The sequence below is a fragment of the Podarcis vaucheri genome (genome assembly GCF_965113315.1).
Source record: "Podarcis vaucheri genome assembly, chromosome: 1".
Taxonomy (NCBI): Eukaryota; Metazoa; Chordata; class Lepidosauria; order Squamata; family Lacertidae; genus Podarcis; species Podarcis vaucheri.
The window spans coordinates 40,417,800-40,436,215 of NC_138759.1; the positions used below are offsets into that span (position 1 = coordinate 40,417,800).

At 40.9% G+C, this 18,416-nt stretch overlaps 1 protein-coding gene across 1 annotated transcript in view; it reads right to left on the reverse strand.

Annotated features, from left to right (window-relative positions):
- Window positions 1–18,416, reverse strand: part of DPH6 (diphthamine biosynthesis 6) — a 245,867-nt gene that overhangs the window by 54,520 nt on the left and 172,931 nt on the right. The window contains exon 13 of the mRNA XM_082241429.1: window positions 13,898–14,140. Coding sequence (XP_082097555.1) covers window positions 13,898–14,140 — 243 coding nt within the window. The remainder of the gene's footprint in view (window positions 1–13,897; window positions 14,141–18,416) is intronic.

The window sequence follows — 18,416 nt, forward strand, 5'->3', positions numbered from 1 at the left end:
TCCCCCAGTTTACAGGTTTATGCTATATTTTTCAACTGCTTAGTCTTTCTGTAGACTCGAGTTCAAGTAACAGTAGTGAGAAGAGCAGTGAAATGCTAGCTTGGATTCTTTTTCGTAGTCGCTTCTTTGCTAGGATGACACAATTGGTGCAGGAAGACTGTTCCCATGACAAACCCTGCTTTTAGCCAACCATTATCCCCCGCCTCCTTCCTCCTGCTTTCTAGCTATATGGCTCTTCAGTCCTTGTTCCTCTTGTACATAATGGTAGTATCATCCTTTGAAATTCCACAGCAAATGTTAGATAATATGTTCAATTATTTAAAAGAAAACGTCCAAATTGCACCACCAGCTAAACTCAACCATAGAATTTTACTCACGGATATACAATAGCCTTGTTTCAGCAAACAACCTCAATGTATAACACTTAGCCATGTCATTTTTTTAAAGAGGAAGAATCCTTATGGAAACAAAATCTGGCAGCTTGCAAAAATGAATTCAAGCAGTTTCATGTAATACCTGCTCCTTAAGGACCCAAGGAAATGTTTATCTCTTTGCAATCAGTATTTCTTATTTGAAAATGGGAAACAACAGCATAACTACCTACATAATAAGATAGATTATAGAAAATCTGCTCTCAAATTTATATAACAGACCGAATGAGAAAAACAGCTGGCGGCTTCAATCTCATGGATTTTATTTCTAAAACACTAAGCAATTTAAGAGCCCAATCCTACAGCTTCTGCTATTCAGATAGACTGCTGTACACAGAAGAAACCTCTAATCAGGTGATCAATGGAACTAATAAAAACCGAATGCAGTGCTCTGAAAGGTCAGGGCAGGATTGCGAGTTTTAAACTTAGTTGCCTTTTCATTTGGAAAGCGTGACACCTGCTTTCAAAAACAACTGAACTTGGGAACTGTTTTCAAATGGCACAAACGGTTATTCTATATATTGCAGATAATTTGCAGAAATGGTAGGATAATGTACTTTCGGGATGCTTACAAGACAAGCTTGCAGATGTGACTACCAGGCAGATTCATACACTGGAATAACCGAAACACTCAAGGGATTTATATGGTCCATTGATATAGCTGTGAATAAGCCGAGTTCTCTTTCTCTTTTCTAAAAGACTTTGACTTTTTCCTCTGCAGTTTTCCTAGTGGAATCTCTACTTTGCAAGTGACAAACCTATTGTTGGTAAGGATACTTTGTTCTGAAGCTTAAACCGGTGCACTCTTGTTATGCAGACACTGTGAGGAAACTTTCAAATGTATAATTTATAGGCTCATTAATCCTGTCACTATCATAATCAAAACTGCCACTGAAGATTTTTTTTGAAAAACTGCAACTCCTTAAGGTAGCATTATCTTTCACTTTCATGATCCCATCACGTTCTTTATAGAACTAGCAATTCAGTATTCATTTTCTTTAATTTAGAATAGACCAAATGACAAAGAATCTCCATTTCCTTGGACAGCAAAAGTAGCAGACAGGTAATCTGTGCAAAAAAAAAAAAAAAAAAAAGGAATGGGAGTAATTATTTAACAATCAAATAATTGTAAGCAAATGTAAATTCTGGCCTTTTAGCTGCCAAGAAAGTTTCAGGACGGGTAGCGTAGAAAAAATGGCAGCCTTATTAAGTTTCCTCAAATTGCTTCCAGTGGCAGCTAACTCTATGAAGCAAGAATTTTTAATAGATGAGCATCTCCTCATATGTACTGAATACTACTGTAAACTTTTTCAATGCACAAACATTGGGGAAACTCCTGGATTTGCATTGCCACCATACACAAACAACTTGCTACCAGGAAATTACCGTACTGCCGCTATGCAGTGGCCATTTCTGAGTACAGTCAAACCTCGGTTGTCAAATGGCTCCGTTTCTGAACGTTTTGGCTCCTGAACTCCGAAAACCTGTTAGTAAATATTCCGGTTTTCGAAAGTTTTTCGGAAGCCACATGTCTGATGCAGCTTCAACTTTAGTGCAAGAGGCTCTTGCAACCAATCAGAAGCTGCGCCTCGGTTGTTGAAAGTTTCGGAAGCCGAACAGGCTTCTGGAACGGATTACGTTCGACAACCGAGGTTTGACTGTAATAGAGGCTGGGGCCGGTGGAAGTTGTAGTCCAAAACACCTGGAGAGCACAGAGTGGGGCCTAAAGGTACTGGGCCTAAAGTTCACTTGCGTTATGGTAATAATAATAATAATAATAATAATAATAAAATTAATAAATTTTATTTACACCCCACCCTCCCTAGCCAAGACTGGGCTCAGGGCGGCTAACACCAGGTATAAAAACAATTGATTAAAATACAACTTAAGACTAAAATACAACATTAAAATGCAGCCTCATTTCAGTAGAAACTCATATCAAAAACTTTTTGGGGATGAAAACGTCAAATCTTCACCAAGGCCAACTATCCAGACTGGTCCTACGTGGGCCAGATAAAAGCCAGGGAAGTCCCCAAATAGGAGTTCCATCACAGAAGGAGAAAGGAAAAAGAAAAGAGGGGAAGGGGATCAAGTTCATTCCAAGCCAAAGGCCAGGCGGAACAACTCTGTCTTACAGGCCCTGCGGAAAGAAATCAGATCCTGCAGGGCCCTGGTCTCATGAGGCAGAGAGTTCCACCAGGTCGGAGCTCTGGTTGAGGCTAATCTGACTTCCTTAGGGCCCGGGACCTCTAGGGTGTTGCTATTTATGGAGCTTAAGGTCCTCCATGGTGCATACCGGGAGAGGCGGTCCCCTAGGAACGAGGGTCCATAACTTATGTTATGGTAGTGGTGCCAGGGCTGGTGCAGGATCATCTAGTCCAACCCCGGCAATGCATGGATATGCAGCTGGCCCATACAAGGATCACACCTGCAACTTTGGCTTTATTAGCACAAAGCTCTAACCAACAGAGCTAACAGGAAACTTACTCATATAATTAAATGCATACATACATATCACATACAGAAAAAATTAAAAGTCTGCAAATATATCAGACTAGTAGAAAGAACACAAATAAACATACTGTTTGCAGAGCACTAAAATGTACATCAAACTGTATGTATTAGCCACTCGCTATCCTTAATCTTTTGAGTTCAGTGCTTGAACTTTGAAATCACAAAAAGCAGACGGCAGCCACCTTACTCATTACAGCCTATAATCTCCCTTGCTGACAGTCTTACATATTAAAATGGTCCTTTGTGCCGCAATCCTTTTAAAGTATTCTCAGTGCTACAGAAATAATTTTGGAAGCAAAATATCTAAACAGTAAGCATAATAAAAATGAAACAGGTTAAAGCTTATTAGCAGCAGGAAGCAAATGTGGTAAAACTCTTGCCAGTTCCCCTACATTTCTTCCCCAGCAGGGACTTTCTGTCAAGCTGTGAGTTAGTTCTAGAGTATAATGCAGGCTGCTGTTAACAGCAATTGCACCTTCCTACACCACAGCATTGTACTAAGAATTCACTTTGATTTTTGATTTCTCCCTTTGTAATAATAATGTTTAAAATATTTCCTGCAGAGCTAAAATGTAAAGTCAAGTATTGTATGTCAGTGAAACACAAGGATATGAAAATATGAAATTGATAAGAAAATAATTGCCATATTGAAAGGCTATTTTTCTTGCCAAACTATGGGTTCCTAAGACAAGATAAGAATAATGATTAAAGTTAAGATTCCTTGAAATACCTCTCAAACATACATAATTCAATATATCTGTTACAATGTGGAAGAAGCATAACTATTTAAGGAACAAAGCCATAAATTGATAGCAATATAAAGTAGAAGCAGATCATATCTGTCGCATGGAATCTGATCACAGACTATCAGTCTCCAAGTTTTATTCTGTGTGGTGTCAAAAATACACTCTTTTGGAGGGAGACTGCTAAACTGAGTTAAGGGAGGGGTTTAAGGCCAGAAAAGGTCTAAATAATAAAAAGCAGATGCAAAGGTATGTTCAAATGATAAAAAGAGCCAACTTCACAATATTTAATGGATATATTTCATTGAAATGCTTTATTTCAATCCAGAGTGGAATTTTTTAAGATATCTGTAAAATGTCTTTGAAAGTCTACTTAGCCTTCAAAGAGTGAAATTCATCCAAAAGTTGAGAGTTGAATGGCTACAATAAAATCTTTACTGCAATCTTAGGCTTCCCATAGAAACCAAGAAGGTAATTACCATATGTTAATACTAGTGCTGAACCAATCACTTCCGCTGCCTTCTTCTGGTCATTTGCAGCAGAGACATGCCTTATACCTGCTCCAGGTGCCCTGCCATACTTTCCCCCCTTCTTTCTAAGCTTAAAACCAGTGAGAAAAAAAATCCTTGGTCCCTTTCTTTGGTATGGTAAACCAAAACCTTCCATAAAAAAAAGGCTATGGGTTTTTCCTACCCCACGGGGAGGGAGATTTGGTTCAGCTTTAGCTAACATGTGGCATTTTGTTACTCCAGAAGTTACTCCAGGCAATATAGTGCAGGAATTTAATATTTATTTTTCTTTTCTTTTAGTAGCCCTTAGGATGGCAGAGAAAGAGACATAGTCACAGTATTATGGCTGAGAGTTAACGCTGGCCATTTGAAATAAGAGAAAAGCAATGCCTTTGATTTAGAAGGCCAGTAGGAGAGGGTAATAGTGCATGGGCAGAGCACCTGAGTTGCATTCAGGAAGCAGCAGGTCAGTCCCCAGGATCTTCAAGTAGGGCTGGGAGAGATCCCATCTGAAATCCTTGAATGCCTCTACTACTCAAGGCAGACAAGACTGAGCTAGATGAACCAGTGGTCTGATTCAGCATAAGGAAGCTTCTCATGCCTGAATTCATGGGGCGGGGGTGGGGAGAGGTCATTGTCACACTCTCGGATATTCAATACAGTGGTACCTCAGGTTAAGTACTTAATTCGTTCTGGAGGTCCGTACTTAACCTGAAACTGTTCTTAACCTGAAGCACCACTTTAACTAATGGGGCCTCGGAGCACAATTTCTGTTCTCATCCTGAAGCAAAGTTCTTAACATGAAGCACTATTTATGGGTTAGCGGAGTCTGTAACCTGAAGTGTATGTAACCTGAAGCGTATGTAACCTGAGGTACTACTGTACTTTCTCAAAAACTAACAGATATTCTATGACAAGTGAAACATTTATTGATATACAATTTTTTCTGTGCATAAGATTATTTGTTTTTTTACCAAAAAAGTATGTTAAAAAGTTGGGTGCATTGATGGGAGGGGAGATTGTGTGTAGCCGCGAGCAGATTTGTAGCGGTGCTAGGGCGAGTGTTTGTTTGCTGCGGCAAGGGCTGGTGCTGTTAGTGTGTTGCTGCGGCAATTGGGAGTGCGATTGGCAGCTGCTTGAGTTGAGCAGGCTGACGATAGGTTTATTCAGGTATGCGTGCGAGTGTAAGCGTCGGCCCTTTGTGTGAGCGATTTTTGACACCCCCCAAAAAAAGCTTAACAACTCTGGGAAATCCCCCCAAAGCTCAACAATTCTGTGCAACCCCCCCCCCCCCCCAATTTTCTTAATATTGAGTCTCCCAAATACATGGAAAAATATGGTAACTAGTATAGCAATAGTCCAAATATGAAGTTGCAGGAGCAGCTTAAACTTTGACAATAGGGGACGGCCCAGTCTTAGTACCACCACCATGGTGGACGTGAGTGGGGAGCCATCTGCTTCATGACACCACTTCCGAATTGTGTGAGCTGTCAGTCTGCCAGCTCAGTTCAGAGAGGTGGAGCAGCAAGAGACAATGGTACAATAAGTCAAAGTTCTGCCCATTAGCTGCAGACAAAATTTCATCACAATAACCAAGTTTGCCATAACTCAACATTAAGTTCCTCTTCTAGTCTCCTGTACTCCCACAAAAGGAGAATTCTGAAATACTGGGCATTACATACAAAAAGAAAAGAAAAGCAAGAAAAGCTGTGAAAGGGCTATATCCTTCCACATGTTCATAACTCTGACATCTGCTGGATAGTCATAAGGGTACCTAGGGGTGCGACCACAGCAACTCTTCTCAGTCTGGGCACAACCTGCCATTAGTGTGCAAAGGAAAATCCCACACCCACTCTCTAATAACAGCGACGTGTGGCTGAAGGTGTGGACAATCAGCTACAAATTTGCTCTTAAAAACTTTGGACCAAGCAGCAACTATAAATGGTTGGCCCAGAGGGAAGGTCCTTGGGTAATTAACCGCAACCTCTCACTATCACCAGCTTCCTGCCAGGAAGGAATGCAAGCCCTCAAAAGGAGTGCCAAGAAAGCTTGCCAGGTCCATTGGTTGTGACAAACACCCATGGTAGCAAAGGCTGCCGAAAGAGCTAATAGGCTCAGCAGTTTCCCATGTCAATCTCTAGACACTGGAAGCCAACATTTTAATTGCTCAACTGCAGTTAGTGTAAACTGAGGTTCCATTGACCGATGATTAACCTATTGCAATGCTAAACTCAACATGCGTCAGTGCTATGTTACTCGTCTATTAGTACTTAAGTGGACAACTTTTTTTTAACAACAACAAAAAATACCTGTTAGACTTTATACTGAAAACTAAAGGCTTGTTGTTATAAATAACCAATTATGAGTACTATGCTAATTTTTGCAGGTCAACACTGTAGATCTATACAAAGCAAAATCTGCAGTTCTAGACTTACTTATCAGAGAGAAAGCCCAGCTGAGCTCAATAGGACTTCCATTTGAGTAGATCTGTTATAGGATTGCACTGTAAGGCAGATATATATATTCTCTTATTTTTTTCCAGACAGACCCACACACACAAGAGTGAGTGGTGAGTGGGGGTTATGAAAACCCCAAATCACAAACAAGAGATCTGACAGAGTGCTATAAGAATGCATTATACAAGCCAAAAGCATTTATTCTGCTTCATGGATGAAGAAGAAAAACACAGAGCAGTTAAAGTGATTATTCACTGCTGAGCTGGCATACATGTTGCTGGGTCAGTGGCTGGCACTGTGTGCTGTGTGAAAGTTTAAAGCAGCATTAAAATAGCAGTAGTTCACATTCAAGTCACTGTAAGTATCCAGGCCTGAATGAGAGCAAAACAAAAAGGACCAGATATACTACTTTTGTATCTCACATTTCCAAAGCCCAATTATTGGGCAGTAAGCTCCTTGGAACTCAATGTGGCTGACTTCCAAATAGAAGCGTTTTTAGTCAGGGTCCCTGGCATTTCAGAGTGGCAGGTAAAATTGACACAGATATAATTCAAAATGAGTAAATTAATAAGGTAAGCGGACATTGAGCACTATAAATAAAGGAACAGAACATACTGAGCTCATGGGTAGGCAAGGCTGTGGAACTGTCTCTGGGGGGAAAATCACCTTGAACTGTTCTCCCATGGCCTGGACACATCTTTTCTATTCCATAGCAAACATTATACAGACATGTTCTTACAGATCTGGGCAGATTCTCAGTGGGAGAGCAATGGTCTCCTTTCTTTGAAGCCCTTCAAGACCTCATTTCTTGAAATGGCAAAGTCAGGTGGTGAATGTTGAAAGAGGTAAAGCCATAACGGATAAAAAGAGAGAGGTCTCCGTATTTTCACTGGAACTCTGACGACTGCAAAACTGCAAACTTAAGGGAGGATTTCTCAAAACACACCAGTGAGGAGTGGGCATGCTCAGTAGCCAATGAGTGCCAGTTTGGGGCGACAGACAGAGAGTACGTGGTGAGGGGAATAGAAGGCCTTGCTTCCCCTTGCTAGAGTAAATATAACTGTCTCCATTTTAGCAGGTATCATGGAAATATTCACTATCTAAATAGGGTATGGGACCCTCTTGCTGAAAGATGTCCTGGAGGCAAGAGATTTTCCTGCTATGACATTTTACAGATGACACCATGCTGAAGGTACCTATTTTCAGCACTTCCATATGAACAGAGCATCACTGAACTTGTTTTCTGTACTAGAAATTGGCAGACCTGCATGAACATGTGAGATTCGGAATGGGTTGGTCCTGAATTGGTGAGGCCTGAGGGCTCGTATGTTACCACTGGGGCAGGGTTTAAACATTCCCCTGCAGCCTGAGTCCTTCCCATAAATCCTCTTTCTTGGCTTAGCAAGAAACTTCCTTGCTATGCTCCCTCTCTCCATGCTCCCATCCACCTGCCACGAGCATGCATAATGGCACCATTCTGGAAAGCAGGACCTTGCCACAGGTATACCCTCCCCCTTTAGTACTATTGCTCAGAGTTCCACCTACCCACGCTGCCCTTCAGGATACAATACAGTATTTATTCATCCTGGTAATAATGCGTTTTGTTATTGTTTTGTTTTCTTTATCTGGCTTATCCTTAGTCTACCTTAGGAAAGCAGGGTACAATTAAAAGGTTCTTACAATAAAAATAATACTGAACTAAAGATGACACAAATGTGAAAGGGGAGTTCGAATCAATCCTCACCTTGTTCCCGCCAAACACTCTCTTCTGTCTCTCATGTATTAATCTCATGCATTTTTATACATTTTTTCAAGGCTATAGTTAAAGCCATTTAAGCCATGTCCTTCATTGTTCGCCATTTCATCGTTCTTTCAGTGACTATGTTCAATTATAAATGCTGCAATCTATGCAGGTTTCTCAAAATGTATAGCATATTTCACTGACCTATTTCCCCTGATTATTCTTATCTGTTTGCTTTTTTAAAAGCATTACAATCTTTTTATGTTCCTTTGTGGACCAGTTTCAAAAGGCACAGCAATTCCAAAGACATTTAGAGTTCTATCTAAGTGTGACCTGTGTTAAATATTTACGTTATAATTACCTCACAAGAATACAAAAGCGGGTTTTTTTTAATCCTGGCCCTTGGGAAATGAAATTTGTAAGACACAAGATGAAAGTCTCACCCTTACTGGATGTTTTGTACAGGAATCTTCTTTTTAAATGCTAAAGTCAATGAACATTCACAACATTTCAATGCAGAATAAATGCCACAATCCTGATATGGCAGAAGATACTAGCTAATTATATCTATAACTTTTCAACTGGATTTATACGGGACCTCATAGAAGCTTATAGCAATATCTTTCAAACTAATTGGTTTCCCCTCAATAGCATGACCAGCTACATTAATATAACCACAAGAGATTTTCTAAAAAGGAGAGCAACGTGATTAATTTTTCTGTTGCTGTTCTGTGATTCTTCCAAGGATACAGTGATTGAGTGGATGCAATGCAAAGTCTAGGAGATCCACATTGTGCCCAGGAGGTCCTTGTAGTTTCAGGTGAAGAGATGGGCCTAGCCTTTTTCCCATTTCCTCTTATTCTTTGGTTCCCACTCCCTAGCCATCCCACCCATTCACCACCTGCCCAATTCCTGGTTCTACTATATTCCTATCCCCACCCTAGGCTCCCCCATCTTGATTTGGTACATCCATTTCCCTCCCTGCTTGGCTCCTTCCTGCCTCATCCCTTCCTTTGCTTGCTGCTGCTGCTGCAGCAGCCAATGTATACATTCTCTGAGGCCAGGAGAAGCAGCAGTTCAGCTGGAAGGTGACATTGGGATGGGGATAAAGGGAGGTAGGAAATAACTTCCAACTTATCCAGGCTTTCCAGATATAGTGGAATGCACTTCCAATGCCACCACCCCAAATAATCACCACTGTTTTCTTAGTGCACCACTTTTCATGCAAAAAGAAAGCCAATACTTTTGGTTTTAGTTACACTCTATGTGACAAAAGCAGAATGATCTGACCTGGCTTTTGCGCATCATATAATTGTAGAGTTGGAAGGGACCCTAAGTGTCGACTTGTTCATCTCCCTGCAATGCAGGAACCACAGCTAAAGAATCCCTGACCGATGGTCACTCAACCTCTGCTTAAAAACCTCCAATGAAGGAGAATCCATCATATTCTGTTCCACTGTCGAACAGCTCTTACTTTCAGAAAGTTCGTTCTAATGTTTAGTCAAAATGTCCTTCCTTGGAATCTGATTCCATACAGAAGCGCTTGGTGAAGCAGTTTTAATAGTATGACGTGCATTATAATTGTAATTTGAATCATGCAAAAGTTTCTGATAAACAGGATAGGCAATTGCTCAGTGACTGGTGCAAGAGTCCCCAGTGAGCGTCATTATTTGACGAAGATTATTTATCTATTGATTATTAATTTTTAAAAATAAACTAGGTAGCTTTTCCAGACAACGCCCATCCAAAGCAGCTGGTAAATGAGAAGAAAACAATAAATAAGATTAGAACCACTGCCTTCCAGATCAAAACCAAATGTTATATTTATTGCAGCCTATGTATGGTCGCCAAAGAAGACAAAGATAGAATTTATGCTACACATTTGCCTATGTGTGAAACGAGACATTTCGTGTGGCATCATCCCCAATGAACCATGTTTTGTATCATTACACATTGTGTGATGATGCTATCACACTTAGCTTCTCTGCCATGAACTTCATTTCATTAGCTGGTCACTTGTCTGGAAAGGGCAACGAGGAGACAATTAGTTGAAGCTGGGGGACAAGAGCACCACACCTAGGAATCTTGGGAGTTTTTCATAGAGTTGCCCTTTATGTAACACAGCTCTGCAATGTCCTTAAAGAGCTGTTAGTAAATGATAGAGTTCAACCACAACTCAATAATATGCCTGAGCGAATGAGAATGAACTCTTGCAACTAGTTGCTGCTATTTCATTATACTATAAACATTTGGAATCTTTCCATCCATCAATAATGCCATCTGTCCCATCCAAAATAAGTGGACTACAACCCATATGGTTTATTTTCTTTATATTGATAATTACAGGGAATGAGTTAGCAAAAATCACTCATAATATCATCATGCTAGATAATGACATTGTTACTTCTTTTTCAGTAGAGGAAAATGCAAACCATTTTTAAGAAGAGAAGATTCTAGGCCTGGGACAGGGCTCAGGAAGCTGCCTTATAATGAGTCAGAGCTTCTGGCTCACTTTTGTCCATACTGACTGGCAGCGAGTGACTCTCCAAGATTTCAGGTGGAAATCTCCCTAAGCCCTACCTGGAGATACCCAAGACTAAACCAGGAACCTTCCAGATACAAAGCAAATGCTCTACCACTGAGCTATCAGAGCCCCTGCGAAGAAACACGTCACAACCCTATAAAGAAAACAACATTCACATGGATATTAGGGTCTTCTGCTGGTTCCCTCACTGCGAAAAGCAAAGTTACAGGAAATGAGGCAGAAGGCCTTCTCGGTAGTGACACCTTCCCTGTGGACTTGTTCAGATGTCAAGGAAATAAACAACTATCGGACTTTTAGAAGACATCTGAAGGCAGCCCTGTTTAGGGAAGTTTTTAAGGATTGATGTTTTTATTTTGTTTTTAGATATGTTGTAAGCTGCCTGGAGTGTCTGGGGAAACCCAGCCAGATGTGCGGGGTAATAATAATAATAATAAGAAGAATAAGAAGAATAAATGCAGGTTCGTGAAAGGAATACAGATGGCTATCTTCAATGCTGTGTTTATTTTTAAATTATATTATACTGAGTAGGATTGATCTAAGAGCCTTGCAAGCTGTGAATACCTGATGGACATGTGAAAATTAACTCAATTTCTGGGATTGGGATCCTGAACTTTCTTCTATTGCCCTTCTCTCTCTTCTGTGAATATGCATGCATCTCTCCAGGTTGACTGTTATATGCGTCCATTGCCAAGGGGATACTCCTAAATTTTCAGTATGACCATATGCATCAACACACCACAGGACAAAAATAATAACAGAAGTAAGCTCAGTAACTGGAGCACTTTCTAAAGATTTTCTGGAAGTTTATTTTAGAAACCATTTTTCAAAAATATGACGACATGCACTTGATATCTTGCAGCCACTTCTAAATGACTTCATCTTAAATAAATAAATAAATGGAAACACTAATTTTCTAAACTCTGTAAATCTAAACTTCATGAGATGATCCTCAGCTTACTTTTCCTTTTACAGTGTATTTGACCATTATTTAAGCTGAATTGTTACTGTGTGCACACACACAATAGTATTGGGAAATGTACTGCTATTTTGCTAGAGCAGTTTTCTGCTTGTATCAAGTAATAGTAGTTACAGCAAAATGATGATGATGATGATAATTATCTTTGTTGTACTTGTTTCCTCTCCCATCCCAATAAGTAATTATGATATGGCAGATGTCAACAAGAATAAAGACCTGGGTGGATTGAGCTTGTAGGTGATGGAGACAGTCATTTGACAGCTAAAAAACTGCAGATGAAACTGAAGAGATGATCAGGTGGCAACAACTAAAAAGAAAAAAATGGCTTTACTATTTCAGCAAACTTTATCTCAGAGTCAAGCCCTTTACAGGTGCAACAGGGTTGGCCTAGAGCAGCGATGGCCAAACTTGGCCCTTCAGCTGTTTTGGGACTACAATTCCCATCATCCCTGACCACTGGGCCTGTTGGCTAGGGGTGATGGGAATTGTAGTCCCAAAACAGCTGGAGAGCCAAGTCTGGCCATCACTGGCCTAGAGAATGGTGATGGAGGAGAGGGCTCTCCACAGACTTTCTAAAATACATGGTCAAATAAGCCTGAAAGGAAGCTTTAGGAGCAAAATAAACTTATGTGCAACAGGATGGCGTGTGTCTGGGTTGTCAGCAGAGACTGCATTCCAGAAAGCTGTAGAGTGATAAGTCAGGCAGTGTATCGGGAACAGTGGGGCTCAACCTCTGATGTTCAAAGGTGTTGAGTCAGAGCATCTCAACCAGCTAGGAAGAATAACTCGGCTGGGAAGATGAATGGCAAGATGAGTGAAAGGAGGAGGTAAACAAATAAGGGTGATGATGATCACAAGGTCCAGGTTGGTTCATATTGGGAGAGGAAATGCAGTCCTGAGCTGTTTAAGGCTTTATAGGTCAAAACCAGCACTTTGAACTGGGCCCGGCAACAAACTGGCAGCCAGTGCAGTTGGGACAGGTTTCGAGGTATATGCTCAAACTGTTTGGCCCTGGTGAGCAACCTGGTAGCTGAATTCTGCACCAGCTGAAGTTTCCAAATTATCTTCAGAGGCAGCCCTACGTATAATGCCTTGCAATAATCTCACCTAGAGGTTACCAAACCATAAACAACAGAAGCCCCAGTCTTATCTGGTTTGAGCTGCAGTTTACTGGCTCTCATCCATTACTTGAGACGAGACTTTCACAATTGGTGCCAATTCCTTCAACTGCAGCCTCCCAGGAGTATAAATGACCTTCCAAAGAGGCTTTTGAGGAACACAGGAGGCTCCAAGGGAGAAGAGGGATGTGGAAAGATGGATTGCACAATTGTGTTCTGCTTGCACAACCTTTGGATCCAACCCTCTATATCTACACCCAGTTGTTATGAATGTCATAAGATTCAATCTTAATAGACTGAAGGGGCAGAGATCCAGTACTGAAGGAGTTGTTGTTTTCATTGATTTCCCCTTCCTGATACAGACCTAGCCTTTGACCCACGCCATTCCAGAGGGATATATAACTGTGATACTTACTACTTTAAAACTTCTTCAGAATAAAATGAAACGTTGTTAGCAAAAGATAAACTTTGAAGTTACCTAAGTAAATAAGTGCAGAATCCATAAAGCATGATGAGAAACTAAACTACCCTCCTGAAGAAAGGGATATGGGCACATTGACTAAATACTGTACTTTTCAAAAAGTTTCCAGCTGGAGTTGGTTCTTTCAGTTATTGCTTTGGGGGATGAAGACAAACTTGGTGATGAATATATCTTTCTATTAAGCAATTTTCTGTTTCAACCGTGCACAGCCACTTATGAGCCAGAACAAAACAGCTCAATCAAACCTTATTATATCCGTCTTACTTGAACCCCAACGAAATGCACTGAGAATGTTCTGATATGACTTCAAGTTAGGAGGAAAATAACAAACTGTTATTTTCAAAGCAGGTGGGGAGGGGAACGAAAATTGATATTACATATACCTTTTTAAGTTCTCTTAATTTCTTCTGCCAAGCAGCTTGAGCGACAGGAATGTACTTGCTGTCAGTTACATAACAGTTTGCCATAAGTACATGGTGGAGTTCAGCATTGTGGTTCATGGCTTTGAGGACTTTTTCAACGTGGCTTAGGGAAACCAAGGCCTCTGCTTCTACGCCTGCGCTGACAAGCTGCAGCGTACACGGCACTAGGGCAATCTGCCCTGCACAATAGAGAACATCTCCAACCTAGAAGAGAGGAGAAATAATAGGGGGAAAACATTAAGAAAAGTGGTGAAATTGTCTTCTACATTCACCGTGAGAGGATATTGCAAAATCATCTCTTAACATTCGTACAAAAGAAGCAAGAAAACCAGAGTAAAGGTCATTTCTGACAGGGATTTAGCTGCATCATAAAAAGTACAGCACTGTAATAAGCTGGAACTGGAAAGTTAATACATGGAGGTCCATGTATGCATAATCACCTTCAGACAAATCAGCAATGAACTGAACAGGTAAGGCTAGAAATATGGAAATTTAACCTCTCACAAAGTCACAATATTTCCAAGGTATCAATAAAAGATTGTGTCACATTTCAAGCAAATTTGTTTACAACCTGTCAACTCGCAAGTGCACAAAACAGGGGGTAGGGTGAGGAGGTACTGTGACATGTTCTAGTCAGCAACAATTCTCATTAATTTAAGGCAGACACACTAGGGTCACCATCATTCCTTGTGATACGTTGGCTCCAAACAGTAATTCTTCCCCTCCCTTCCCTCAGCGAATAAGACAATCTCACAAATATTTTTTAAAGAGCCATTGGTTGTGTTTAGGGTTGAAAAGTTTTGCAATGCTAATTTGTCTGTGATTTGTGTACTTTTTATACACATATATTGCAACATTTGCATAAGATTAAGCATTACTTTGCATTTAATTTAAATGAGCTATGCAAATTCCATTCACACAATATTCATATGGACTGAGGTATAAACAAATAACATTTCACTTATTTTTCTACCTTTACTGCCTTATCTGACAGGCTTGAGGCAGTTGTAGTATAGCCCAACTCTTGGATGCCCATGTTGTGGTAGCGATGATAACAGCCTAGAGTTTTTGTCATTGTTTTATTATCCTATATACCAACTACACCCTTTTCTGGAGAAACTGGATCTGGCATCAGTCACTTATGCCTTGGCCACCTCCAGGCTTGATTAATATATTGTAATTTACATAGATTGCTACTTCTGAAAACGGTATAGAAACATTCGTTGTTTCAGAATGCAGCTGCCAGGGCTTTCACCAGAGCCAAGCTATAATGCTACATTGCACTGATCCTTCACCATCTTTACTGGTTACCAGTTCACTTCTAGACTCGATTCAGGGTGCTTGTTCTCCTGTTGTTGAACTCAAACTCCCATTCATAGAGTAAGAGTCCCATTAAACAATAAAAATGAGCCTCCCTGCACATGGCTATCGAGAAAATCCTTCGCCATGTCCCCATACAAATGGACACCAGGGGAAGACAGAATAGGTAAAGGCCTCCGTTAATGGCCAGAAGGTTCGTTTGTAATAGAGCCCTTCACAAATTATGGTCTCAAGCCATAATGGGCTATAAAGATCATGATCAGCACTTGGAATTGTATCAAAATACAAATTATCTTAGCATAAATTATTTTGGGGGAATTATTTGCAGAATGTGTGTGTGTTAAAAAACACACAACCTGATGTCCTCAAAGACATGGCAATCAAACCATGTGACAAACTCATATGCAACTCCAAATCTGTCCTTATAAAACTGCCTCTGTCTCACAGAAGACTCACACATGTAGCTATTGGAAGAATATGTTAAAACTATTTGGCAATCAAATTCTATGATTAGCAGCTGAAGAGGGGGAGGCAGCGGGAAAGAGAAAATATAATAGATCAACTGACACCCATCAACTATATTTTTAAGTTGTTTAAGATGTCTAAAATATTGTTTTGCATGCTATATATATCCCCAAAAATGGAAGAGAACGAAATGCAATTAATATTTTTGTTAAAAAGAACAAATGGTCTTTGTATGTGTGGGAGTGGGGAGGGAGGATGTGTGCTATTTAAAAATATGTGCCATTGAACAAGGGAGTCCAGCCAGCTATCAAGTGGCATATTGACAAGATGAGCAATGAATCCAGGAAGAAATTATTTGGAAGGGTGATATATTTCTTAAGAAGGGTTTTTTTCCAAAGTTAACTCAATAGACAAGGCGAATCCCCAGTGCAGGTCATTTACATTATTCCACTAAAAAATAACTTCCTGTTTGACCTCTATTTTAAATGCACCCCCAACCCCGAACATTAATTATCAGTTTGAAAGAGCTGTTCAACCAGTTCATTTCCCCTATTCTTGAACAGATTGTTTGAGACATAATATGAATACTAATTACTGATAAAATATCTGTCAGTGTTTTGAAATATGTACCAAGATAACACCGTCTTAAAAATCTCCTGGATACTTCTGGTAAAATTAACCCATATAGTTGCCCCCCCCAAAGTTGTAAACAAATCTTAAGAGCACTTTGAAGAAAACTGGCAAAACTTTTGGCACCGATTCTGCGATATCTTCCTTGCTTTCTGAAATAATACTTTGTCTCTTTACAAATTCTAAGATGGCAAAGTGAAAGGTAACAGAAAAGCACACAACTCAGTGGTTTGGGTAAGAAAATGGCATTGTCTGACCGATAGTCTGTTGTAGGAGCAGAGCTGCAGTTCTGGACACAGCCCAGAATAAGGTATAAGGCCAATTCAGATTTCACTTTAGTTTCCCCATAGCAGCCATTTTACAAAATGGCTTCTCAGGTGTTACAAATTGACGCTAGGGGGTGCTGTTTCCAAAACATGCACTATTTATTTATTTCACCTATATATGTATACCTTCTTCTAAGGAGCCCAGAATAGTCAACATGGTTTTCCCTACACTTTCAATCCGTGCAACCACCAAGCAAGGTCAGTAGGATGAATATTATGTTTGCTCTTCGTTGAGTTGACTATAGAGAGGTGAGGTGGTGGTAGGAAGTGGTTTTGCCCGAGTGTGAAGATGGAGGGGAGGGTGAGAGGTGTAGTGGGGTTGTCTTCAGGGAACTTTATAGGCACATCCTGGGAGAATGTGTCTGGGAGGGAGGCAGAATGAAGGGTGCCCACCAGAAATGGTCATGCCATTGGCTGGCAGCAGGTGGCATGACTGAGGAAGGGTGGGATGATAAGGTTTACCTGGGTAGGAGAATTGGGGAAGGGGCTGACTTGATCCTGTTCTGCCTACATGGGTGCAGCACCAGCCTAGACTCAAGTGGTGGAGGAGACATGTTGCAATAATCCATCACGATTAATTCTATTAGCACTAGGAAATTGCTCCACCTAGGGGTGGTTCTACAGAGCCTACATTTGTGGTTGGGTTATGGAGACAAGTTAGGGAGGCTGTTGGTGTGGTGCCCACCTTGTTGCCCAGCAGCCTCCCTGAGCTGGTCAAGGTGATCTCCACTGTGATATTAGATCACTCCAGTAGGTCTAGCCCAGTGTTTCCCAACCTTGAGTCTCCAGCTGTTTTTGCACTATGACTCTCAACATCTGTAGCTAGTAGGACCAGTGGTCAGGGATGATGGGAATTGTAGTCTGAAAACAGCAGGAGACCAAAGGTTGGGAAACACCAGTCTAGTTGACTACCTCAAAGCAACCTGAGACTGTCTCAAGATGCTGGTGGCCTGATGCGCAGACTTGAATTTTCCCAGTCTACAGCGTTTCCAACCCTATACCATGCTGGCTTTCCAATTTAGCTGTTGCAGGTGCCAATATGTTTTGTAGGTGCTTTGCACATTTTGACATATCCTTTAAGGTGGACAGCAGAGGAAAGCCTCTGTAAAGTAACACTGTCATAGCTGCGCTTCAAGGGCCAGGGCACACACAAAGTGCTAACAGCCGGCTACGGCGCCAGGCTAAAATTTGCCTAGCCTTGAATCGGAAGCATTCCTGGAAGCAAAAGCAGCATTTCACTCACAAAACGACATAAAGTAAATAAAGGACTACTCTCTCTCAGAGCTGACAATGGCCATTTAGAAACTTCCCCAGCCAATGTGGCTCAGCCTGCCAACAGTCCCAGAGCTATGGGGAGAAAGGCAGAGATCAGGAGTGGTTCTCCACAGACAGCTTCATTTTAAATATATGCAAATTGTATGAGTAAATTTATCAGCTTTGACACTTTTTTCAAGCAGACAAGGTCAGGCTGGTCTAAAGGTAGCATTGTTAACCCTTCCAGAGTTGGCAAAAGCCTTGGAGCTCTTGCGACGTGGCTTATTCAGGGGAGTAAGACTCACAATTAATGAAAACTCTTCCCTTTTCTCATTCTTTACACATCATGGCTGGCTACATACAGCCACATCCCTCAAGCTTTGCTAGTTTCCTTAAATGTGCCCAGTGCTCACTGCCCATGACTCCAGCCTAACTCTGTCCAGTCTCAAAAGTTCTCTCTGGAAGCCAGCATTTGCCTCCCTAGC